This window comes from Genypterus blacodes, unplaced genomic scaffold, assembly GCF_046128005.1.
Source record: "Genypterus blacodes isolate CSIRO-AG114 ecotype Tasmania unplaced genomic scaffold, CSIRO-AGI_Gbla_v1 ptg000154l_1, whole genome shotgun sequence".
Lineage (NCBI taxonomy): Eukaryota > Metazoa > Chordata > Actinopteri > Ophidiiformes > Ophidiidae > Genypterus > Genypterus blacodes.
The window spans coordinates 2,197,501-2,224,605 of record NW_027466956.1 but is presented as its reverse complement, the minus strand read 5'-3'; the positions used below and the strand labels follow the sequence as shown (position 1 = coordinate 2,224,605).

Sequence of the window (27,105 nt, the reverse complement as noted above, 5' to 3'; positions counted from 1 at the left end):
TCAGATATGTCAGACTACATAACAGTAGTGTGTGTGGTAGTATTCACACCAGCACTCAGAGCGTTTACACTTACTGTAGCTGATGAGTTACTAATAGTTGCAACCGTACTGGAAACTGTTGATGTTAACTCAAAAAGTACTCGGCTGGATTTAAAATATAATGAAGATATTGAAAAAGAAAATATTGAATATTAAATTTTAGAATTACCCTCAAAAATAATGTAACAAACATTTGTAGTGTTAGTATTAATATTGGTAATAGTTGTCATAGAACAGCAGGTTGCATAGCTGTCGTTCAAAAGAAAAAAGAAGAAGCACATATACACACAAACACACTTGATTCAAGGTGATAGATAGGCCAGGTGTGTGTGTGTGTGTGTGTGTGCATGTGCAGGTGTGAGCTCCCAGCTGCATGAATAAACATGAGTCCTCACCTAATCACACCTCCTCTACACTCTCTCTCTCTGTCTCCCTGTTTCTGTCCTAGAAGTTTAATTCTCGCGTACACAAGCCTGTTTTTCTGTGTATTGATGTGTGTTTATGTCCGTCTCGTTAACTTGCCGTGGCTGTTAGCTGCAGCTATGTGTTTGACCTCCAGCAGCTCACCTGAGGACTTCACACACCTTCACACACATGTTTACTCCGCTTTGATTTCCCTTCCAGCCGCCTTTGATTCACAATTATTTACCATATGAAACTGAACATGATATGGAACTTTTAATTGGATTTAGTTTTGCGGTTGACTTGGGCAAGGCGGGCTGTCAGCTTGTGTGTCTCTGAGGATTCTGGGAGGTGAGGTGGCTTTGTCGCTGCCTGCAGGTTGGTGTAAAAAGGGTGTGACGTTTAACATTTTGTTCATGGTTTTCTGATCTCTACCTTGGCTGATAAAGGTTTAGAAATATTTTGAAAGCAGTTCTTACCCCCCAAATTCACTGCTCATAAGTAGTTCTCAAGACATAGTTTGTGTCCACAGAAAATGTTTTGTGTCATACCAAGTCAAGTTTTTACTGAATTTCTGTCTCAGACACTGAGACGGAAAATTTGAGAGATACTGAGACAAGATTCTCTACTGTATCTGGATTGTTTTGGTCCCCTCACTCTCTCTCCCTCTCTCTCTCTCTGTTCATATTGACTACATCACTGTCAACTTGATACCCTCATACTTCAGGATTCATGTCATATATGTGTTAATTTTCCTGTATTATTGCATGTTCTTAATTTGTTTCATTTCGCTCACCTATCCATTGAAGGAAAATCTGAGATGGAAAGGCAGAGGTTGATATAAATATTACCAGAACACTCATTTCATTTTAGTCATGCCTGAATCATGTAACATTTTAATCGACGGCACGTTCATGTGTGTGTAAATATTACAGCGTTTTTTTGCTTATCATACAGTCATATCCAGAGGGAATTTGTAGGTCAGTAACATTCTGTCCTTCACAGGATTTTTGCTTGGCTTCATTGAAAGATGGAGGCACTTGATGAAGCTCTTGACTTTATTCCGTGCGACCCATGCCCAATGTGAATATCTTGCTGGTCTTACTTAAGTGGACACATTGGTATACATAAACCAATTGTCAGCGGATTTAAACTTGAGACAGCCATGGATAAGCTAACAGTCGCTACTTAAGTTCAGTGACATTAGAAAACCTACAGTTCTTTGTGGTATTGCGTGGGTTTTGCGTGGGTTTAAACATTATTGCCCTGTCATAATAATTACGGTAAAGCTGTGTGTCTTGAAAACTAATCGTGTCCAAATAGGGCTTTTGAAACAACAAGACAGAGTGACTGAGATACAGGTAGAAAGACAGACAGACAAGCTCTAAGGTTGTCAGTCAATGTGTGTCGTTGATTTTTGTGGAGCTTTATCTGTGAAAGCTTTCCTCAGATCGGCTTTCTGTTGATCATCAGGAGTCTGTGGGAGGAGACACGGTGCATTTAGAAATCACTCTCTCTCCCCTCACTTCCTCTACGCATCACATACCCCTCTCCCGCTTTCTATCTGTCCCTGCATCCCTGCGTTCCCCCCCCAGTTTCCCTGCTCCCTTGCAGGATCTCAGACTATTTCTTCCAGTTATGGTCCACTTGCTACATGAAATTTTTTTTGCTTGCAATCACCTCTTCAGATATGAGGAGGGGGAAGAGGAGGGGAAGGAGGAAGAGGGTCTGAGCCAAGAGGGGCAATAGAACGTAGAGCTGCAGCAGTCAGTGAAATTAATGTAACACAAACAGGTTTTAAAGACTTCATTCTGTTTTGCAATCCTTTTGGTTTACTGACATGTCGCTCATCACCAATGATGGATACTACATTCTCGCTTTAAGAGCAAAGTTCCATGCTCACATTGACATTCAACTCTGTGAAGATAGTATGATTATTTGATTTTCATGATAGTTTGAGCAATGTTTTGTACAGCGATAGTAGAAGTAGTCGTAGTTGCTGTTGGCTGTTTTTGTTGTCACCATTAGCAGTATCTGCTGTAGTGCCAGCAGTAATCTTAGCATGCAGTAGTAGCATCTTTTGTAGGTCAAACTGTTCAAGTACAAGTATAGAAGGAGATGTAGATGCACCAATATAGCAGGCAGGAGTAAAACCCGGAGTGTTAGTTGGTAGAAATATTAGAATGCAGTAGGAAATCCTCTAGTTGCATTTGCATTAATAGAGAAGCACACAGTACCAAAAGCACTAGTACCTGCAGTATTTACATTAGTAGCGTTATGAGTAGTGTACACTAAAGATGTGCACTGTCTTGCTGCTGTTTGTCCTCCTGATGAATTTGTTTTGCAGTAGATCTTTTTAAAATCCTTTTAGCTAAAACCTGCTTGGCTTCTTCACCTGCTGCAGAGTTTTTATGGATCTTTAATTATCACCTCCACACTGTTACTGCATTACTGCACACACAGGGGTGAAAAGTATAAAGAGGCGTTTTACTGCCCAGTTAAAGTCTATGTGCTTGGCAAATGATTTACACTCTGCATTTATTGTTGTTGGTAATTTACTAATTGGTTTAGTGTGTAAAGTTAAAAGGAAAATAAAACGTCATTTGTCAGTGGCTGTTTAAAATCCCTGCATATATTTCAGCACTATAAGGAAGGTAATTATTCATTTCGGGATGTTGGGTTTTTTTTATTGTAACTTTTTCTTCATGTGTCATGTAATTTAATGACATATTTGAAATCTAATGAAACCATATGGTTGATGCTTTGAAGCTCAGTTTGCTTCTGTTAACATGTTAGCAAGCTTTAGCATTATTCATTGTCTGCTTACCTTGGCTCTGTTTCCAGTTCTGGGTGACTGAATGTTTGATCCCTGTGATCTCTTCTGGGTCTCACATTATTTGATCTGTGGGTCACTACAGCCGGTTCTCTGGATCTGTTTCTGGACTGCGTAATCACTGGTCATTAAGTTCCTGTGGTTGCTTCTCTGGGTCTGTTTATTATTGTTGCGTTATTGATTGTTCGTTCCCTGTGTGGGGTTATCGGGATCTGTTCCATCAATTTCAATGATGTGATCATTTTTCTGCCATCACTTCTGTGAATCTGTTTTAGTTTGTATACGCATTGATTGTTTATTGCCTTGATTGGTTTTGTGGATGTGTTTTGATACTCACACCACTGTTTGTTCATCAATTCACTGGATTGGTTTCAGGTTTGTATGATCATTAATTGTTCTGTCCCTGTGATTGATTCTCTGGATCTGTTTCTAGTTCTTGCATCACTGACTGTTTAGCCTGTCTGATCTCTAGTGTGCATCTCTTTCTGTTTCTTGCATCATGACTATTGTATCCCTGTGATCAGTTCTGTGGATCTGTTCCTAGTCCTTGCATCAGTGATCATTGGGCCCTGTGGTTGATTCTCTGGGCCTGTTTCCTGTTCTTGTGTCTTCAGTTGTTTGGTCTGTGTGATCAGAATTGTAGATATTTGATCAGTTTTCAGTTCCTGCTTGATCAATTTGTTCCCACTATCAGATTTTCTCTTTTAGGTTCATTGTTTGGCCCCAGTGATTGGTCCTCATGCATTGTTATTTCTTTAGTTATCTTATATGGCCACAGGTTTAAATAGCTCCATGCGTGTTAGGCTTGTTGCCAACACACTAAGGTCATCGTCATAACTGAGTCACATGACAAATTTGTCATTGGCACACTCACTGACTTGTCCTGACATTTCCTAGCTCGTGCTATCACATAAATCTATCGAAGAATGTTACTGTGGTCTAAAGAAAACAAAAACTGGGAGTAAAATGCAACTGATGTTGTGTGAAGTATTTTGTGCTATCATGTTAATTTCGAAATACGCATCTGACCTTTATTGGTGAAGTTCTAGTCGTTTCTTGCTCTACCCTTCAATTCCTACAAACTGTGAAGCTCTGTATCAGAGGTCCGTCCATCAGGGGTCAGTGGCTTTCATGACCGCAGAGAGGGACGAATTCCCATTCATATTGCCTACTGCTCCAGTGCCACTCAGTGGATTATGGTCTGTATTTTATGAGTCCTTAGGAAATCCCCTTTATCATTAGGTTTAAATGTTTATATGTATAGTGTTAATCTATATTTTATTTATTTAAATCTAACCCAAACAACACACGCAAACACAAAAGACACAAAAAAAGGCACAAAAGACTCCCTCTCTCTCTCTCTCTCTCTCTCTCTCTCTCTCTCTCTCTCTCTCTCTCTCTCTCTCTCTCTCTCTCTCTCTCTCTCTCTCTCTCTCTCTCTCTACCTCTCTCTCGCTACCTCTCTCTCTCTCATTGTTCTTGCAGTGAATATATAAATGTGTCAAGCTGACATGCCGGCCATGGGGACTCCCCCTGGAGATCTCAGATCACAGATGCTCTGCTGATGGGATGTCCAGTTAGTTTGCACATGCTCACACACACTCAGATTCTCATTTAGCCATCAAACCCACACTAACACACACATACAGTTTGACCATCATGTCTTCATTCAAGGACGCGCGTTAGACACCGGCGCACACACTCAGACACACATTCACAGACGCAGACAATCCATCTGGCCAGGAGAGGTGGTAATGTGTCTGTGGGTCAGGTGGGAGACCGGCTGTGTTTGTAAGTCCAGCAGGTCCTGCCATGATTAAGAACTCAAACTAGCCGCTACATTGTGTGTGTGTGTGTGTGTGTGTGTGTGTGTGTGTGTGAGAGAGAGAGAGGGAGAGACAGAGGGAGAGAGAGAGAGAGAGAGAGAGAGAGAATGAAAGACAGATAATTAAAATGCCAAAGGACCTTTACTGCTGCAAGGGACCAGCTGGGAAAAGAATAGAATACAGCCTTGTACAGCCCTATAGTGTATATGTATGTATGTAGGATTATTTAGCTAGTTGGATAAGAAAACGTCTATGATTCTATGATTCAAAGCCTCGCTGGCGCAGTTTAGCCTTGTGTTTAATGGAAGCCAAGTAGGAAACCCTGTATAGCACTCTTTGGCCCTGTGTGGCCCTCCTGTAAATTGTCTTTGAGCAAGACTTTTGTGTATGCAGTGCAGGGCACAGTGCACACACAGCATTTATTACTTTCCGTCTCTCCCGCTCCACTAGGCACACAGCGATTGGCTGCTTGTAGAGGTGTGACGACAAGGAAGGGTTAATTTCTCGCTCAAACCCATTGTTTTTGCATGGAAGTGTGTGCTGTCCCATTTATACCACTGCTTATTATTGTTTATAGATTACCAAATCACACATAGACTGTCCACAACCCTTCTCGTCTCCTAAAGTGAAAGTTTGTGCCGTTTCCACCCAACAATGTCGCCATTCGGAAAGGGTATAAAAACATTTGCCTTCCAATCTGGGTGTCCAACTCAATCGGACAGCCTGTGTCAGAGGAAGCATACTGCCGCCTTAACCCTGTGCTGTGTAGTCTAGCAATGTTTGGCCCTGTCTGTCTGCCCCATAGTGGAAACACTTCTGGTTCCCCATTATAAGCCCCATCATAGCATGCAGTTCTTTTCATACCTACCCTATTTATGTCTTTATGTAAATCCTCGTCTTGGTCTGCACTCAGTGCCTTTGTTCACTCCTCTGTCCCCCTTCTATCCTATTTTATGACCTCTTATGCTCCCTATTTCCTTGCCTTGTAGTTTTATTCTCTCTATCCAACAGTTTCCTCTGTCCTGTATTCACACAGTCTTTCCTAGTGTACTATATTTACAGGTATGTTATGTTAAAAGTGAATCTCCTCTGCTTAAGACAGTTATGATAATAACTATGACTATTATTTTTCAGCACAAATCAATTTATGTTTACTCCAAGTAACAGACCAAGATTATGTTTAGATGGTGCCATTGATTCACTCTACTAAACCAATTAATTATCTACTTATATGCAATTGTGGAAAGCATTTTGCACACACATTTCATCACCAGTGTGCCTCTTCATATATGCCAATTAAACAACAAATTATGTAAACCAAAATACCACACTACTACATCTGTTTCGTAAAAATATGTTCACTTTCCTTTGCACCAACATATAGCTTAACACAGCAGTTATATTGCACATGAATATATAACAACCAAAACGCTCCTTACATGTGTCAGACATCATCTCAATGAGACAAATAACAAAACAAGTGTTTTGCCTATGCAAAATATTTCTACGTCAACAACTGAATTCTATAAACATTACACTTAACCCAGATTGTTCATCCGCACCTGAGTTGAATTAGTTATAGAATGAGATTCAGCTGTGCTTGGTGAATAAAAAAAAAAAAATCATTTTAGATATTGAATTAACAGTATTTCCATTTGTTACCTTTGTACGGTTTGTCAAATGTGCCAAAATCACGCTCTAATTTAATGTCAATTTGTAATGATACTCAACAGTATTGATAACAGTATGTAAGCATGTGAGCACACCTGGGAGTACGGTCACTGAATGACCCTGCTGTGCTGACTGTGGGGAGAATTTACAGAAGATATTTAGAAATGCATGTAACTGAATTAAATTTTAATTTCACACTAAGTATAGCTCATACTCACTCTTTGTCCTTAATCACAGTATTGTATGCATGTAAACATATTGAGTGAGTTCTAATGCAGTCATTCAGTAATGCTGCTTTCTAATCGCAGCGGTTTCGTATCAGCTGCGGTATCTTTCTATGGGCTGCAATACAACCACAATGCAGTCAGTCCATTATGAATGGACCTGTGTGTTTGTGTGTGGGTGTGTGTTTGGTGGTGGTGGTGGGGTAGTATGAAGTAGTGCTTATGAGGTCTGATAAGGTGCATTTCTTTTCTGCTCAGGCATTTATCACCAACAAACCCACACAGCTATAGTGTGTGTGTGTGTGTGTGTGTGTGTGTGTGTGTGTGTGTGTGTGTGTGTGTGTGTGTGTGTGTGTGTGCGCGCGGTCGCGTGTGTGTGTCTGTGTGTGTGTGTGTGTGTGTGTGTGTGTGTGTGTGTGTGTGTGGGTGTGTGTGTGTGTGTGTGTGTGTCTGGTGCGTGTGTGTGTGTGTTGGACCAGTCAGCTTTCCTGCTCTGCTGTCCATGAAGGTTCATTTCTGCCTTGGCTCCTCTTTTTTGTTCACTACTCCCACTGCCTGTTTACCCTGTCTGTGCTCTCTCTCTCTCTCTCTCTCTCTCTCTCTCTCTCTCTCTCTCTCTCTCTCTCTCCTTTCTATCCAGAATGATTCTATTTCTAACCCAGTGTCTCTTTCTTTTCCCCACCTCTTCCTCCTCTGTTTGGGTCTTGTGTGTTGTTTTTGTTTTCTCGAGGATGATGATGTGAAAGGGAGACGAGAGATGGAGGGGGCGATGGATGGAGTGAGAGCTTGCTGTGAACTGCGTCCAGCATCAATTATTCAGCTTTCTATTGCTTTGTACAAACAAGCTCTCTGGCTGAGAAAAAGAGTGAAACACACACACGCATACACACACACATACAGATAGTAAAGGAGTAACTTGGAAAAAGTACAGATGAAGAGAGACATTCAGAGTAGTAATGGAATAAAGACAAGAAAGGAGACAAAGCATTATTTTGGAAAATTGACTGAGAGGAACAAAGACTACAAAAGACTTAGCTTTTAATGGATGATGGAGGGCGAAATAAGATAAATCAGATAAAATGTCACGTGATTACAGCAAAAAAGAAAAGAGGAAAGAAAGAAACGCCTCAGTATTTAGGCTCATTTTTAATGAATAGACAGTTGCCTTGTCCGTTTGTGTGTGTGTGTGTGTGTGTGTGTGTGTGTGTGTGCGCGCTCTGCATTCTGGCCTCAACACCAGGTGATTTTAACCTGCTTTGATCAAACACAGGCTGAGAGGCTGACAGGGTGGCACGCAGCAGATGTGTGCATGTCTTTGTGCGTGTGTGCGTGTGTATGTTCGTGTGTGTGTGTAGGTCAAAATTATACTTGACATTATCTGTAATTCTTAGTACATATTAATAAAAATATGATATATATATACATATAAATATTCACAAGATGCCACACCTACAGAAGGCATGGGGCCATCTTGCCTACCATCGGGTTTTGTCGCCGCTGCTTCTGTTTTTGCTGTTTGTAACTTATTTTATGAAGTGTTGGACTCATCGATTGATTGTTGCATCTTTGTTTACAGTCTTGAACAAAATGTGAAAGCGTTTTGAGCATGTTTGGGCCTCTCATTGGGCCTGAGGAGATGTATTCAGTCCTCTGGAATGATTTTCAGTACAGAAGCATATATATGAGCGATATCATACAGCAACTGCATAATAGCATAATAGCAGCCCTGTGCACAAGCCATTACATTGGAACAGTGATGTCCATAATGCTTTGTACACATACTAGTTGCTAGTACCACTCCAACCTCAAAAACTATGGCCTTTAATGGTTTGATGAGTCCAAAAGGAAATAATGATACTGGCTACTGTGTGTACTGCAGACTGAGCAGTTGGTGAGTTTGCTGTAGTTGCTTAAGTGGACAGGTGTGTTTGAAAGTCTGCTCCATTTGAATGCTAGAATTTTCTCTCTCTCTTTGCGTGTGTGTGTGTGTGTGTGTGTTTGTGTGTGCTGCAGCGAGTTTTAGGCCAAAGGTATGTTGTTCTGACTCTGTTGCCAAACTAATTAGCTGTGTAGAGCATAGAGGCCCGTGGAGAGGTTATACCACACAGTGTGCGTGTGTGTGTGTGTGTGTGTGTGTGCGTACATGCGTGTGTGTGTGTGTGTGTGTGTGTGTGTGTGTGTGTGTGTGTGTGCGTTCGTGGGTGCGTGCATGCATGCGTGCGTGTGTGTGTGTGAGACAAGCGAGACAGAGAGAGAGAGAGGGCGAACGAGAGATAGAGATTCTGCCAAAATATCGCTTTGCTTCTCCCTCACTCTAACCTGAAGTACATAATCATGCAGCCAAACAGACAAATACACCTCCAAATAGTGTCAGGTTCTAACTCTTCGTTGGCCTGCGATGCTAGTTCCTTGTTATCTGAGCCACAGGTTTGAACTGGATGTGTGCATATGTGCGTATGTGTGTGTGTACTTCAAAGTTCAAACTAAAATGTCTATCACACACCTTAGCTAACACATACATAACATTCACCACAAATACCCAAGAAACCATGCAGCACCACTCTCACAGCTACCCAACAAACAAATATCCACTTTTGTGTATCATCTGTACTTAACCAACGTAACCAAACACCTGAGCAGGTTATCTTGATTATAGTAATGATCTAAGTGTCTATCAATTTCTAATATATGGACTGTTTTTTATTGTGGTATTGCTGTATCAACCCTGTGATCTCTTTTGAACAGGAATTTAACAGTGTCAAAACATATGAAAGACTGGCTATAATATAAACTATGATAACTTAAAATAGATACCAGAATATTTGAAATCGGTGACCAAGATATGCTTTGGCAACAAATGTTTTTGTCCACCAAATGTATTTAATTTAACTTATGCACATAAACTCGATGTTGATACCTAAAATGTTAAGCAACATGTGCAAATATTTTTTCTTTTTGAAAAACTTTGAAAATTAATTTTATCCTTGTTTATACATAAACAAGTAAAAAAACACTGTAATAACATCATGGAAAAGGCATTATTAACCATGTAGCAACCCCTTAACTTTCATTGAAAAGGTAGCTAACACCCTCACAACTGTCCATGCAACCCATTATCCACTTAGCAGTCATTGATTCATAACTTTGCCACCACAAAGCAACACCTGAGCAACCACCTCCAGAACTCTACCTTATGAATCCACTATTAATAAACCAAAAACCACCTAATATCTGAAAACTCAACAAACTCCAATATAAGTAACCAAGTAGCAATATTCCTCCAAGCTCTACTTTGAAAATGTATGCAAGCACTACTTCTTATGAAGAAACAGGAAATGTAGAATGTAAGAAATATTTTCTCTTTTACAATGAGGTGAAGGAAAAGGGAAAAGAGGAGAGAAGATGAAGGTGATGGGGTGAGAAAGCAGGAAGGGAAAGAGATGACAAAAGATGTGAGAAATTTCAAAAAACGAGGGGAGGCAGGAGAAGAAAAGGAAGAGAAAAGGAGAGAAACCAAACGGACAGAGGAGGTTTGGTAGGATCACAGGTTGTCAAGGGAAGAAAACTGAAGGAGAGGGTGAGCAGAAAAAGAAAGAGCAAAGAAAGGTATAAGAGATGGAGGAACAAAAAAGGGGATGTGAGAGAGAATGAAGAATGGAATGATGATAATGAAGAGAAAAAGAAATGTTAACGATGAAGAAAGAGGGTAAGAGATAAAGGCAGAGGGCGGCAGCTTTTTCACCATTAACACCACCTACAGTGTGTGTATGTGTGTGTGTGTGTGTGTATGTGTGTGTGTGTGTGTGTGTGCGCCTGCCATCTCTTTAACAAGGGACTGCTGCTAATTTCAGAGCTAATACCAAACTGTTCCACACCGCTGAACCTGAAGAGGACAGGAGAGGAGGAAGAGGAGGTGGAGGGGTAGAGGAGACAAGGAATTGAGGAAAGAAGGAAAAAGCAGAAGAAAGAGGAGAGGAGGAGGACATGAAAAAAAAAGGCAGCGTGGATGGAATGAAAGAGATGAGATCAGATGAGAGGATAGTAGAGGAGGGGAGAAGCAAAGTGGAGAGGAAAGCAAGAAAGACAAGAGGAGAAAGCAGAGAGGAAAGTGGAGAGTAGAGATAGAACTAGTATGAGAGAAAGAGAGGGGAAGGGATGGCAGAGTAAAAAAATGAAAGGCAGGAGGGGAGAAGTGAAGGAAAGAAAGGAGGAAAAGGGGGTGTGCAAAGGAAAAGGGAGAGAGAAGGGAGAGGATAAGCAATCGAAGAAGAGAGGAAGCAGACAAGGGTGAGATATAGGGGATGACAGAAGAGGAGGAGGGGGACAAGAGGAGTGAGGAAGGTGAAGATAAAAAGGAAATAAACAAAGAACTGTAAAACAGGACGAGAAGTAGGATGCAAAAGCTGTGGGAGGTGACAGACGGGTGAGACGAGAGGGAGGAGAAAACTAAGGAAAGACGGAGAAATGTGGAGGAGAGAAAGTGATAAGGGAGGATGCAGTGGGTTCAGAGGAGGTGAAGGTGAATATGATTAAACCTTCCAGCGCAACTGTCACCTCGATTTTTATACCTCCACTTGCATCCCTCTTTCATCATCCCATCTATCTATCTATCCATCTATCTATCTATCTATCTAGCTATCTAGCTATCTAGCTATCTAGCTATTAGCTAGATAGCTATCTAGCTACTAAACCTCTATGTGTTCCATGTGTTCCACACCAACACCTAACACACCTGAGGGTCATTAGACCAAATTAAGAACAGGACCTGGTACAACCCGATTACACCAAATATCATTTTGCCTGAACAGGAACCTTTACACTGTATTGGACATCTCTCAAGAAGGGGGCAATTCTTTTGACCCCAAACATGACAAACACCCCACAGATTCCCTGATCACATGCAGATGAAGAGCAAATGTCCACATGGAGTCCACCATTTGGGGCAGAGACATCCTGGGGGTTAAATTCACTATTAAGTCCAGCTGTACAACATTTAGTTCCACCTAGTGGCCACTAACGGGTAACTTCCATGTCCAACTAAACTTGATCTCTTACTCACATATCTGAGATGTACAGTAAGTGTAGAAAGCAAGCTCTGACAACGTCCAAGGTCATTGTCCCCTCTCAGTCTGTGTGTGTGTGTTCATTGATGTAATCTCTGACCTTTAACATGTAGGCTGTCATCCTCATATTACCTGTTACAGAGAAAACTGCACATCAGAAGTTTGTGAGAAAAACATTACGAGAAAATTCCATTTTTGGTGCGATGCAAATGGCTGCAGTGGGAATAAAGTTTATTGAAGCGAATTTTCTGATCTCATCTGAAGTCTTTCAGTTGCCGAACATCGCTTAAATGGGTAATATTTCAGTAAACACACCTTTGATGACATAAATCTTCATGCCTTTCATCCCGTTTACATTTTGATGTAAAATATGATTTCCCAGCAGCATCGGATTAATTTCACAACATAAATTACCAAGCCTCTCAACATAAATGTGAATTTGTTTCATCTTTATTAATGATAGCTGCCTACAAGTCTATTACTTACTAAACAGGACCGTGGTAATCCGCAGCGTTTATTTATCTACAGTTTGTTGTTGTTATTAATTCAAATTACTATTCATCTTAAGTAATTAATGCCCTCAACTCATATCCATAAAATTCACATTATTACCCCATAATGTTCATTATCATATTAGTCATATGAGCTCAACTTAATTGTTCTGTGTTGTGCTTTAATTAATGCGTTCGTGCATTTAAAGAGTTTCTTCCACACAAGATAAACTCAAATGAAATGGCGCTAACAGCACAGCATACAAAGTGAAATATTCCCAGAATATAAATGTGAAGGAAAATAGCAGGCAACTTTAAGGCTGGGTTAGGGAAAATCGGAAAAATGTGTTTTCTTTAGTGTATCCCAATATCCTCTGTTATCTAACAACATTGTGTAATAGAAAAGAAAGCAATACTTTGTTAAATCAAACCCAATTCCATTGAAGACAATCAAACCAAATCAATCTCATATCAGAAGTAGTGAACTCTCTGGCACATTGACCCTTTGCACTCTGCTTTAAAGACATGTACACAGACAAACCATTACCAAAAAAACAAATGTTTATACTAAGTAAATAGACAAGCAACTGAATGAATGCTAGTTCCTTTGTATGTCCTCACGTTCACAAGGGCTGATCAGCTCCTTTGTCCTGGCACTGAATCTACCATTTAAAACAAAACAAAAACTGGCCCTAAATATTTTGAGTTAAGTCTGTTAGTTTTAGTTTCATTGGAACTTTTCTCTCTCTCTCTCTCTCTCTCTCTCTCTCTCTCTCTCTCTTCTTCTTCTTCTCTCAGGTGAAGGAAAAATGTAGCTTCAGTTCTCTGTTGAAGTTTGTCCTAACACTCCACCATACAGGTGGATTAAACACTCCCATCACTTATTTTGATTGTTTTTCTTTATTCTTTCATTCCCTCCCTCATGGCTCTTGCCCGTTGACTTTAATTTGTGTTAATTTTTCTCCCTCACTTTCATCATTTGTGTCTTCTCCTTTCATCCATCTGTTTCTCCTCTCTCTTTCTCTCCCTTTTCTCCACCTTTCTCTCTGTTTCCCTTTGCATCACTTGTCCCCTCCTCTTTCGTTTTGTTTTCTCACTCATCTTTTCACTTTCGTTATTTATTTCTTCTCTCTCCACCACTTTTCCTAACCTTTCCTTTATTTCTCCCCCCACCACACACACACAACACACACACACACACACACACACAACACACACACACACACACACACACACACACAAACCTATTCTTACTCTTCTTTTCCTCTCTTCTCCTTTTTCTTCCTGTATTTTCACTCCCTCACTGGCCCCCACCATTTTCTCTTTCAATAGGTGGATTGGTTTCGGTACACAGTGAACGCACACTCAAAAACAAAAATACATGCACACACATATACACACATAGTGAGCAGCAGTGTCATCGCCATGGCGATGTCAGCAGGTGGGGCTTAATCCAAAGTGACACTTGTTCTCTGCCTTCCTTTCCCATCCGCCATGGAAGCAATTACCCTCCTCCTGAAGGGCTTTTTGTCTGTGTGTGCGTGTGTGTGTGTGTTCTTGTCCCGAAGTTGACGGGGTGGAACCTCGGCTGCAGGTCACCTGATTGGCTGAATTGAACGAGAGAGAGAGAAGAAAGCGCGTTGTTGCAGCAGGTATCTACTTATGTGTTTAAAGAGAGAGAGAGAGAGGGGTTGTAGAGGAGGAGGAGAGAGCTTCAGTGAGAGTGGGGAATGGGTAAAGTGAGAAAAGGAAGGAGGTGGGGGGAGGTTAAAAAAAGGAGAAAAAAATCTAAGTGAGGGATGAAAGGAGGAGAAGATGAGGAAAAGGGAGAAACTGAAGGTTGAAGAGAAGGATATGGGAATGATCAGAGAGTGGGTGAAGGACTGAAGGAAGCTGCGAGAAAGAGCGAGGGAAATGAGAGGCAAAGAAGAAGAGACATGGAAAGAGGAAAAGTGATTGGGAAGTAGAAATCATGATGCTTGAAACAAATGATTCTGGAATTGTAATACTGACGGATACTCGATGCTTAAATTAAAGGCATTGGCCATGTTTTATGCTTTGTCGCGCCACAGACAGATTTTGTTGAGGTAATCCACAGGCTGGCACTGCTGAACATGAGCAGCAAGTCTTCTCTCACTTCTGATCTAAGGATGTGCTTCACAAATCACCCAGTAACACTCAGAGGTCAAGTGAAAAACACTTACTAACTGCTTACTATATTTGCAACTGACCTTCACCCAAACATCCATTTTGTGTTTTTCCACCGCTGACCTGGGTGTAGGTCATAGAGTCAGCATGCTAAGCAGTGGAGCCCAGATGTCCCTCTCACTCCCGGGCGTTTCCATGTCCCCCAGCTCTTCCTGAAGGACTTTGCCCATATAGTGTTGTTTCCACAACATGCGCCACTCACTTTATCCCACATATGTCATATTTATCTATATGTGGGACTTTGTATTCAACACTTATATAGTCAGGATACAGCTACCCTGGTCTGTGAAGAAAGAAGGGAAGAAGCTGGGACAGACAGATGGGAAGAATGGGAAAAATTAAAGGAAGAAGTAGAGAAGAGAATATGAATATAATGAAAAACTAAAGGGAAAGGACTGATTTCAACAAAAGATAAAGGAGAGAAAGACCTACAAAAAAGGAAGGAGCAGAAATAAGGGAAAGAGGAGCCAAAGAACACACAGAGACACACAACAGATCCACATATACACACAACTCATATCTGAATGTTGATCTTAACTAGAATATAATCTATACAGTGTTCATTTACGGAGGAAGGTAGTGAGTGTGTGTGCGCGTGTGTGTGTGTGTGTGTGTGTGTGCGCGTGTGTGTGTGTGTGTGTGCGTGTGTGTGCGCGTGTGTGATTCCTATCAGTGGTCAGGACCTCAAATCTGCAGATATCCCCGTTGGCCAACGTGCAGCTCCGCTCTCCCGTGTTTATCGGCTGCCTTCATCTTCAGCTACATATTTCTCCCTATGTGTCTTTATCTGAATGAAACTTTTCTCTTTTTAAATTTCATACATGAAAACATTCTGCTCATGTTGGCCTCTGTGGACCATCTGCTTCTGTTGGGTTCTGATGAATATACAGGAAACAACAATGTTGGAAGAGGCAAAAGTGAAACACAGGATACATTTACACTGCAGTTTATGATGTCCAACTCTTTTGCCTTGCCAGGGTCCATCTTCTTATACCATATCTGATACCTGGGATTATACCGTTTAGGCCTGAATAACCTGCATCAGCAAATCAGGGCTTAGTATCTGAGAAGAGAGAGTGAGGTCTGATTGTTTGTTTTGCTATTGGATCCTTCTGTTGGATTTAGATTTATTTTTTCTATATTCTAACAAAACAAAGACGTCTCTGTATACCGCAATAGATGATCAACAGGTACTTTTGTGGTCGATCCGTTTCTTATGACAAATAAGTAATTGTATTGTTATTGTATTTGTACAATTATTCACTGAAATATACTCTTTTGAAAGAGCAATTAAAAAAGCAAACAGCTAGAACACTGAACTTTTTGTTGTTCATTAACTCTTAAAAAATATGTTTGGAGAGAGATTGGAAAGTGTTGATAAGTTGGGTTTCACTTTCATGAATGTAAAGGATTTTGAGTTGCTTATTATTATTATTAAGTATGGTTTATCATGGTTAAATGTACGCCATCTCTGGTCTTGTTGTTGGTCTTGCTCCATGCAGCTGGAGTGGTTTGTGGTAAAGCAGAGAATTCAATTCAGATTTCAACCCAGTGTGGTTGTAACTGACTGCTTTCACATCTCAGCCCTTATCAGACGTAGGATGTTTAATGGGGTTGTCTGGATGTCCGATTAATTGAACCGGAAATTGTTCTGGCCATGATGTTATTGGATTAATATTTCTGGGAAGGTAATTTTGGTCATCTGACTGTCAGTGAGAAGTCCCACGATCTAATTTCCCTACATTTCAGCACACGAGCCGACATCACTATTCCCAACATGTAAAAGCTGTTGTGAACTATTTGGAAAGTAGACTTCCAGTGCAGATTAGACACACACACATAAAATGCACATGTGTGTGTACAAGACAGAAATGAAATAGAAACATCAATGGACTCTGTTTTGTGACAAACGTTCAGTGCAAGCACCAGCAGTGTGGCTTTGCAACTGGACAATACTGCGTGAGAATTAAAAAGTGTAGGCTTTGAGTTCACATCCACAATTACTAAACTAAATAAAACATTCAATCCCCCAGGAAGCCTGGACTTGAAAGTTGAACCACACCTACTCAGCAACCATCCCAGCATTCTCTCTGGCCTGCTGCTTCTTACATACACACACACGATATACTTACGCACACACACACACACACACACACACACACACACACACACACACACACACACACACATACACACACACACACACACACATACATACACACACATATCTCTTCTTTTCAGCTGACAGGCTCTTTAAAAAGCCATCGACCCACCTCGCTGAACTTTACGACACGATACACACGCTCCCAAAAGAAACCCAGATGCTCTGATGCACACACACACACACACACACACACACGCACAAAGACACACACACACACACACACACACACACACACACACACACACACACACACATATACACCTAGCTTGCCACACCATCAAGTCACCCGGCTGAACTTTACGACATGGCTTCCTTTCATGTTTATAAGATCCAAACATTGAAAAACACAAACACACACACACACACACACACACACACACTGACACACAGCTACCACAAGTGCTGCATTTACCTACTCAACTGGTACATGATAAATACGTCCGTTTGAGTCAAGGTCAAACACCCTGCCTTGTCCACTTACGCACACACAGCAGACAGAGACATGAAGACGTATTTGTCGTCCGTCAACATAATGCTTTGCAAGTTTGCGGAACAAATAAATTCCTCCTGCCTGGCTGCACCGCACTCTACCAGCAGCCATTACTGCTGATTTATACACACACTGGACAGCTCATAGTGTTGGTGTGTTTGTGTATGTCTGTGAGATGTGATGATATTTGATGTTTAGTAAAGGTGAGGTACCCCTGTTTACATCCATTCTGCAACAACAGTAATTTATGTAATGTACTTGCTATATTTAATTAAATTACTGAATGTATTCCCATTTTACTCCATTTGTCTTGTGAACATTACCATCACCCAAACCAATACCTCTGGAAAAGGGGAGAGTGACAATATTGAGTCAACGTTGCTTTCCTGGATGTGATTAATGACTCATAAGTATGATATACTTCTTTTTTAATTCAAAAAATAGAATGTTATGTTTGTAACATCATTGGTAGGAGGCAGTGGCTCAGTGGGTAGTGCTTCCGCTTGGGAACCGGAGGGTCGCCGGTTCCCTGCCGAGGTGCCCCTGAGCAACGCACCGAACCCTCAATTGCTCCCCCCTCTGCGAAGGGTGGTAATGTAATGTAAGTCGCTTTGGATAAAAGCGTCTGCCAAATGATCGTAATGTAAAAAACTTGGTACTTCCTCTAGAAGGGGCTTTTATTTTGAAGGCAGCAGGTGTCCTCCCTCTTTCTCTTTTATCCTCCTCTCCTCCTTTCCTCATTAGGTGTTTGTTCTCCCTGCTAAATATATCAAAAGCGGTATGAAAATGATATTCTTCACCAGATGACAGCCATGTTTCATCTGTTGCAACTCCTCCCCCTTCCTCCACCAAATCCGCTCCTACCTCAGTTTTTGAATCGTGCCATCTCATCCCTCTTCTTCTTCTTACATCCCTATTATGCCTCTTTTTTGCCATATTTATGCCTTATATTTAATATTTAGATCAAGCAAAAATAATCACCTGTCCATGTTTGTGTCGCATGCAAGTGTGTGATAGAAGGGGGGGTGGAGGAAGACAGAGAGAGACGTATGCCGCTGTCCGTGATTTTCACCGGCTAGTGCACCGGCAAGTGCACGATAGAAGCGTCCCTCCTCCCCTCACCTGAGCAACTGTGCCACTGTGACTCTAACACTCTGACTCCAGGGTGTGAATGATGGAAGGTCAGTGGTCAGTGGCCAGTGGCCAGTGGCCAGTGCCCCCCCCCCTACAAATTGTGAAGCTCTTCGTAGTGAGCCTAGCCGAAAGAACTGGCTCTCTAAAAAGAGCCGAAATAATCACAAAAGCGCACATGTCACGTACACAGTATGTGCGATCATACCTATTTGAATGTGACGTCAATGTGGTGTGTCATGGGATCATAATTTGAGTGTGTGTGTGTGGTAATACCGTGAGCATTCGTACTAGTATGTGAGAGAGGTATTGATAGTGTCACAGAAAAGAAAGGGTTTATTACACACCAGCCGCTGTAGCGCCGCACAGCGTAAATCTGCTGTTTGCATCAGAAAAGCATTTCTCTGTGCCAGTCAACAAGCGATTCAGCTCCACTGTGAGCATTCACAACGGTGGCATTTTTCAGCATTTAATTTAAAGGCTGGATCTGCTAGAACAGGGGTTGCCAACAAGTTGCTCGCAAGCTACCGACTCGGTTCTGAGTAGCGAAACGTTCAAAGACAACACAACGTCACTTGGTAAAGCTGTTTAAATTTCTATCCAATCAAATTCACAAACATTCCGCCCCCCTTTGTCACAAAACAATTATAAACTAATCAGCTGTCAGTCCAACACATGGCGCTGCTGTCAAGTTTGGTTACGTGACACCGTAACATTCGGCTAGCAAGCACACGCCAGATTTGACGATGACCGCACCGATAAAAGGCAACAAATACAGAAATTCATGAGGAATTAAACATTTTTTACGAATGCGGATGTCAAGTGTGTGCGTGTCTCATTTGCGGTGCGAAGGCGTCTGTGGAGCGCCACTTCAGCAAAGTCCACAGCTACTTTTCACGGTACTTTCCGGCTGCTAGCAGGGCGTCATGTGTCGTTAGCGAACAGGCTGGCTCAAAAAGCCGGCTCTTTTAGATGAACGATGGGAGCCGGCTCCCGTCCGTTTGAACTGATGTTGTGCCGTTCAACCAATTCATGTGACGACATACAAGGATCATAACATCAATGCGACACTGCAAGAACATTCCAGAACTATTTTAATTCCTCATAAAAAAAGCACCACACTCTCTGTCATCTCACTAACATCAGAACAGACTGAATGCATGTGAAGTACAGATGAGATGGGAACTACAGGGAATTCTCTGAATTACAGGGAATGTGAAGAGAAATTGTGACGGTGATATATGGACAGACAGAAAATGTGAAATATGAAAGGTATAGCATTAGTAAAATCAGTAATAACATTATTTTGTTTTCTTTGAGATTAATATGAGGTGAATTCTTTAGTGTGAGTTTGATACTGATTGAAAATGTATACAGAAAAAAAACAAGCTTATGTTGCTGAATTGAAGTGTTGGATATCAACATTTTGTAAAAGACTCTTATTCAGCTGGTTTGGGTGGAGAATCAGCCATGTGGATAAATGTTACTAATAATATTAAACACGAGTAGCTCTCGGACAGTTGGAGACCACTGATCCAGAATGATGCTCACTTTGCGGCTATCTGAATATCCTCTTGCCGCTTAAAATGGGAAACCCCCTAAAGATACGTCAAAGGGACACTGCACGTACCGTGACGCTCATTTCCAAGACAGTTGATCGGTGAAAAGGCGGCTAAACTCCAACAAATTCTGCTCCAGACCGGGATTGCTGTGGAGCACAAGTTACCAAGGCGATAGAGTGAGATCAGAAGTGTCAGCTTTGTGATACAGAAAAGTCCAACTTGAGCTTCAACAGAGCCGACTAAGCTCTTAATCAAGCTTTGTAGTATAAGCCCAAAGTCTACGTGCATTACGAATGTTATCCGTTAAAAGAAATTGCATCTATTATGCAATTTAAAATAACTGCAGCTGGGCCATTGGGTGCTGCGTCCGTTTGCACATAGTCATAGACAGATATTACCACACACACATGCTGCAATCACCAGGCATTCAAACAAGTATGACCTTACACTTAAACAAGTACAAGTCAACATGTTTCTGTACATTATGATCACTTTTTAGCTTAAGTTAAGCTATAGTCCTCTTTATGTAATTATAGTAAGTCAATAACCCTTTGGAGTGTGAAGACATTTTTATGTTTGTACTTCCCAATTTCTTTTGTCACCCTTAAAATATTCGCTACAAAAAGACCAACAACAAAGGCCTTTTCTCAAAATCTTAAAATATGTAGATTGATCAGGGTCTGTAAAATTTGGACAACGGTTCCTTTGTGTTTGTTTATGTTTACGATTTTTGGACACTTTTTAACAATTTTCTGTAATCAAGCAGAACTCTTTGAATACCTTTTCTTAGATTCCTTTTTTGTATTTTCTCTTGAAAGTTTTGAAGTTTTTCTTTGATTCGGGACTACACACAACACAATTTGATAAGCAAGACTCTGTCAAAGTTTCTAAATCCAAGGTATAATTATTCATTAACAAAGATTATTAAATTATCATCTCATCTTGATGTGGATGTCTCTTGTGAATTTGATTCAGATTCTGCATGTACTGTAAGGTGTTGTGGTGGAGCTACATGTCCAACACCATCAGACAGAGCCGATGACCTGCAAAAGAACAAGGACAATTATGTCACATATTGCTGTTTAATTTATGAACCGCCATTATGCTTTCATACGCTGCCAGCGTCTCAAATGAACTTTCCAACGTCTGCAAAGATCTATAAAACGCAGTAGTAAAGCACTTCGTATCTAGAGATAATGTTTTGTGTGTATCTTTGTGTGTGTGTGTGTGTGGGTGTGTGTGTACATTGTGTGGCAGGGATGTCCGTTTAAATCAGGTAATTTAACAATATGTGTGAAGTTGTGTTGGGATGATTAAGAGATTTTGTAGTCCGTTGTATATGACATTATTATTCTCATAGATTTACAAGGACAGGTACGTATGAGTTCAATGTGTAATTGAGTTAATATAAATTGAGTGCCATTTCTAACTATGCAATTTATTACATGTAATGGTCCAGGGGAGGGCCTCTTTAAGTTGTGCAACTAGCATCATTAGGGGTAGATTGTTGATTTGTTGCTGAGTGGAGACTGGGTAAAGTGCAGTGGATAGTGTATTTTGATTTGGTTTATTTTTGGAGTTTGTTTGATTTTTATTAATAATTGTTTAATTTTTGTCTCAGTATATATATAAAAAAAATTTCCACCTGTCTTTTGACATCTGTTGCCTTCTGATTTTTGCTTTCAGTTTTCTACCGCCCAAAGGTTGTTCCAGTAACAAGTGCATTTTTAATGTATATCTGAAATTCCATCTTATTCTTCTCCCCCCCAGGCTGCAGGCTCTGAGGAAGGAAAAATCTCGGGACGCAGCTCGGTCTCGGCGAGGGAAGGAGAACTTTGAGTTTTATGAGTTGGCCAAGATGCTGCCACTGCCAGGCGCCATCACCAGCCAGCTGGACAAAGCGTCCATCATCAGACTCACCATCAGCTATCTGAAGATGAGGGACTTCGCCAACCAGGGAGACCCACCATGGAACCTGCGCATGGAGGGACCACCACCCAATACCTCTGTGAAAGGTAGGACAGAGATGGACAGAGTGGAAAGATAGGGTTTAATATGGGGTTTGTCTTTGGAAATGTGGCTGGTGGTTCTTTGTAGTTTCAGTGGGGGTTGTTTATGATTGTACCTTAGCAGAACTATAACTTCACTATAACTTCATTTAAAGAGAGACCATAGTTATCTGTGGTTATCTGATAGAACACCAAATCTTATTAAAGAAAAGCTATAGTTAGAATGTAAAGTAGCAAAAGTTTCAATAAAAACTGTTCCTTGTTGTGAAAGCTGTCTGAAATCACTCCATATTTTGTGTCAAGCACACTATACTCCCCTTCTTTAATAAAATTATGTAACCGACTCAGTGTCATACATCCATGTTGCGTACAATTAATGCACAGTGCACTAGGGCAGAAGTGAAGTTCGGTATTAAAGTAGAAAGAAGGCGTCAAAGAAGTCATCAGTGTGGCTGCACTTTGATAGTGTGATTCACTGTGAGCTCAGAGTTTGTATATTTGAGACGAAAAAGGTGTGTCTATTGTGACAACTGACGCACTGTTATAGTAGCATGACTGTTCATTAGTGTTTATTTTGAAAGGATAATAATAGTGTCATGTCATGTGGGCCATTATCAGGGGTGAAAGTAATTTACAGTTGTTGCCACTACTACTATCCCAACCGTCATCGTTTCATATTGCTCTTCTTCCGCCCCAGCTTCATGCATCCATGTTAACGCCTGTGTGAGGTAGAAATTAGAAAGTTAGAATTAGACATCATGGATAACAAATTATTTATTTGAATTGTGTAAGTGCCACAGAATAATTTGTGAAAGTTCGTAATCTGAATCACAAACAACTTGTTTTGAAATAGAGGTTGTTCTACTCGGAGTAATGGTGAGCAATGTCACTTGTGTGTGCTGCTCTTCTTCCTTTGCTCCGCCAAGTCTTCACATAAGGCACAGAGCTGACGAAGAGGAGATTAGAAATGTGTCAGCCAACCACTAAAATGTTTTGAATTTTGGTGGAATCACTTATTATTCGTCCGTGCACATTCTATCTTTAAAGTGCATGGTTTGGTTGTGAAATTTTAACTAATATTGATTTCGTGCAAATATTCAGAAAATTATTTATTTTCTGGAATTAAAAAAACAGTTTGGGACTCCTAGTGTTTAGCAAGGTTACATCATTGTCTCTATGTCTCTACTCCATTCTGCTCTCTGTCTCTGTGTGATGGAACTAAATAACTGCAGGTCTAGGTGTCAGCTAAGGCATTTAGCTGATGGTTAGCGCAGCCACCACCCCCCTCGCTTTCTGCACCACTGCCCCATCTTCCTGGTCCTGTGTACCGGCACTGGATCTTTTAGTAGTACATACTAGCAGGCATGTAGGAAATAAGAGGCCCCTGTGGAGGCTAAGTCCTTTTACAGCAAGAGTGGACAGCACTGGGCTCCTTGTGAGGAGCTGTTGCCATGTTGTTGTTTTCTTTGGCTCACTAGCATCCATGTGTGGCTGTGCAACATTGAAATATTGATGGTTGTTTCAGCTTATGCCTGTGGTGCATTATTATTATTATTATTTTATTATTATTATTATTATTATTATTATTATTATTACTATTATTATTATTATTATTATTATTATTATCATTATTATTGTTGTTATTATTATTATTATTATTATTATTATTATTATCAGTAGTAGTAGTAGTAGTTGTAGAATAAGTATAAATAGCTTTAAAAAATAAATATGTGAAAAATGTAATTGCATGCTACAATAGCTGTTATGATGTTATGATTATACTTAGCAAGGATTTCAATTAAGAAATTAAACCTTACATCAGCACTTGGACCGGGCATAGATGTTGCACATTAACGACTTGGAATTTTTCCAAATTCTTTCAAAGTCTTTAACCGATTAAAGCCTAATTGTTTTTGCTAACAAGCCGTACAATCCGTGCGAGTCAAACTGTCATTTATTCATCGTATAAAAGTGTTTGTTTTACATCAAAACACCTCAGTCCGTTTACTTCAGAGTCAGAGAAACCATCAGTAGATCTATTGAATCTGAACATTCAGACACAGCGACTGCCTGGCCCTTTAAACTGCTATCAAACAACATAGAACACACAGATACACACACACACACATGCACCGCTAGCTTCTGCGCTAAGTGATTTTCTGTGAAGGGAACATTAAGCTTTGATGAATTTCTGCCTGGAGTACCAGAGTATACACGGCACTTGTGAATCTAAGTGGAATTTGCCTTTGAAATGGGCCCTTTGTGTGGCTCACTTAGAGGAGAAGAGGAGCGCTTGCTTTTAAAAGGGGACGTTTGGGCTTGTAGGAATGACCGAAAGATGAAAGCAAATTGCTTGAAATTTGTGCTGCGGTGTGTTTTGTGTATGTGAGAATGCTTACCTACGTGTTGAAGTGTAATGTGAACAAGCACAAGATTGTACTTCAATAATATGTGAGTGTGTGTGAATTAACAGAAACTTATGTGTGCGTTCATAAAGGCAAAATAATGTGTATGCGTATGTGTGAAAGAGTGCATTTCTACTGGATTGTGTGCAGGTGTGTGTTAGTATGTGCACTGACTACACGACAACAGATGGCATCATTGTCATCAGCCCTTTGAAGAAGCACATGCATTTTAATGAACAGAACAGGAATGTATACACCAAATCTGTCTGTGTGTGTGTGTGTGTGTTTGTGTGTTGAGATGTTTGGAAGCTTGCAGCAGGCAGCAGTGTGTGTTGTATATTATTATTACCCTCTACATCCTGCCAGAGACAGTCACGCTAAGTCACATTTTACCTGCAGGGTTGTGCATGAAACGCACATGTATGAGCGTGCACACACACATACTCACACTCACACACACACACATTTGTATTACTATTATAATGAGGACCAAATTAACATGGCCATAAGATTGCACTCTTGTCTTTATTTTAAAAGAAAATCCATTTCAGTCCAAGGCATCAAAGTTATTTTGTTTATACTTTGCATTATATTGTGTTTGTGAATCTATCTAGCATGAAGTTACACACAAAGCAAGTAAGAGGATGACTGATGGGCGTTCCGGTCAGGCCTGACACAACAAGAGGGGGACCTTAAAGAGACAGAACCTAAAACTTATTGTTTCACATACTGAAATATACTCATGATGTCTTCATAGCTGATTTATAATTAGAATACACAAAAAGTCCCGTTAAAGAAGAGTTGTGCACTGTAAAATGTATTCACTCCAGTCATACTCACTAAGATAGAAGAGGACAAACACAGAGGTGAGGCCCGTCTCACCTTCTATACCAGGGGTGGCTAACCAGTCCAGCTCAGAGACACAACAAAACCCAGCAACACTTTGGAGAGCCGCACTGTTACCATCAATGGCATTAAATGGTTCAACATAACAAAAGAGCCATAAAGAAGAGGTGAACCAGAAACAAAAGACAATTGTTTGAGATTGTGGTGAAGTTAAAAGTTGCTTAGTTGTGAGTGATGGAAGGACAAGTGGATAGTGGGGGGGGGGCAGCGAATCATTTAGCTTTACGCTTTCCTGCATCCGTGCCGATTCTGTCTGTAGCTAATGTAAATCTGGCTATTAACACTCTGAGACTGTGTGTGCACATTAGAATGTTTCATGTTTGGAACGTTAACCTTACTGTTAACCCTTCCTGTTCGGCTCCCAAACCGCGGTCGAGGGGCAAAGGGAAGATGTTTCCTCCGAGGCCGAAGTTGATGCTCAGTAACTTCGGGGTTAATCCCCTCACCTTTTCCAGCAGCAGCAGCAGAAAAACGCAAGGGAAACTCGTTCTTGGGAAGTTGGGAGCTTTATTTTCCCCAGTCTCATGCACAGTGTACATTCATATCTTCATACAGTAACCTGTAACCCTAACATTCATTGCTACCGCCAAGGCTCTATGTACCACCGGTCTCTCTCTCTTGCTTGTCCACACACACACATACACCGAGACACGATACCTGCGTGGCTCTCCATAAAGCAGCCATGCGCTCTCATAACGTTACTTAACCCTTTATCGGGCAAGTGACTACTCTCACTTCTCTCACGATCGCGTGATCACCAAATACATATGAATGAATATTAAAATCGGACAGCTTTTTTTCCAGAAGCCTAGCAGCACGTCAGCCGGCAAAGAGTCGCATGCTCGCTCGGTTGGCCACCCCTGTTCTATACCAATATCAGATGTACACACACATATACAAGCACAAGAACACGCGTGTTTCAAACACATCTAAAACATTTGTCTCGCTTCTCTCTCTCTCTGTGTGTGTGGTCTCCTGTCGTCCTCTCTCTCCTATTGACTGACTGTAATGAATAAATATCCTCCAGAATGCTGTGTGTGTGTTTGTGTGTGTGTGTGTTGCAAAGCATTCAGTACAGCAGAAAGTTATTGATTTTGTGTAGCTGCTCTGCATTGGTACAGGTAATGAAGATCACTTTGTGTGTGTGTGTGTGTGTGTGTGTGTGTGTGTGAGATATTCCTACTAATGACGACATACTCTGTCTGCTTGGCCCAATGTGACTGTGTGCACTCATTTATTCAGGTTTCCTCCTCTTCTATCTCTTTCCTTAATCTCTTTCTTTCCTGTAATTTTTCTTCTTTCCTTTTTGTATTCCTTTCTCTCTCTCTCTCCCCAGAAAAGGTAATAATCATATTCTCTCTCTTGCTCTTTTTCTCTCCCTTTCTTTCTCTTGCAGACAGTTTTGGACATTTGCTCAGTTTTCCTTTCTTTTCTCTCATCTTACCATATTTCTTTCCTTCTTTCTTGTGATGTTGACATATTATTCTGTCCACTTTTAGTCATTTAGTCAACAGAATGCACAAGAAAGAACATTTTCATTCATCTCATCGTGCCATCATGTGCTATTTTGTGATGTTTCTATGGTGTGGTTTGTTGTTGTTGTAGCAGAATGACACAAAGCAAACATACTTATATACTATACTACACCATGGTACTACTGCATGTGTGTGTGTGAGTGTGT

The 27,105-nt window shown here is 40.8% G+C and overlaps 1 protein-coding gene across 1 annotated transcript in view; it reads left to right on the top strand.

Moving 5' to 3' along the window:
- Positions 1-27,105, top strand: part of npas3 (neuronal PAS domain protein 3) — a 250,860-nt gene that overhangs the window by 86,143 nt on the left and 137,612 nt on the right. The window contains exon 3 of the mRNA XM_076166053.1: positions 21,875-22,119. Coding sequence (XP_076022168.1) covers positions 21,875-22,119 — 245 coding nt within the window. The remainder of the gene's footprint in view (positions 1-21,874; positions 22,120-27,105) is intronic.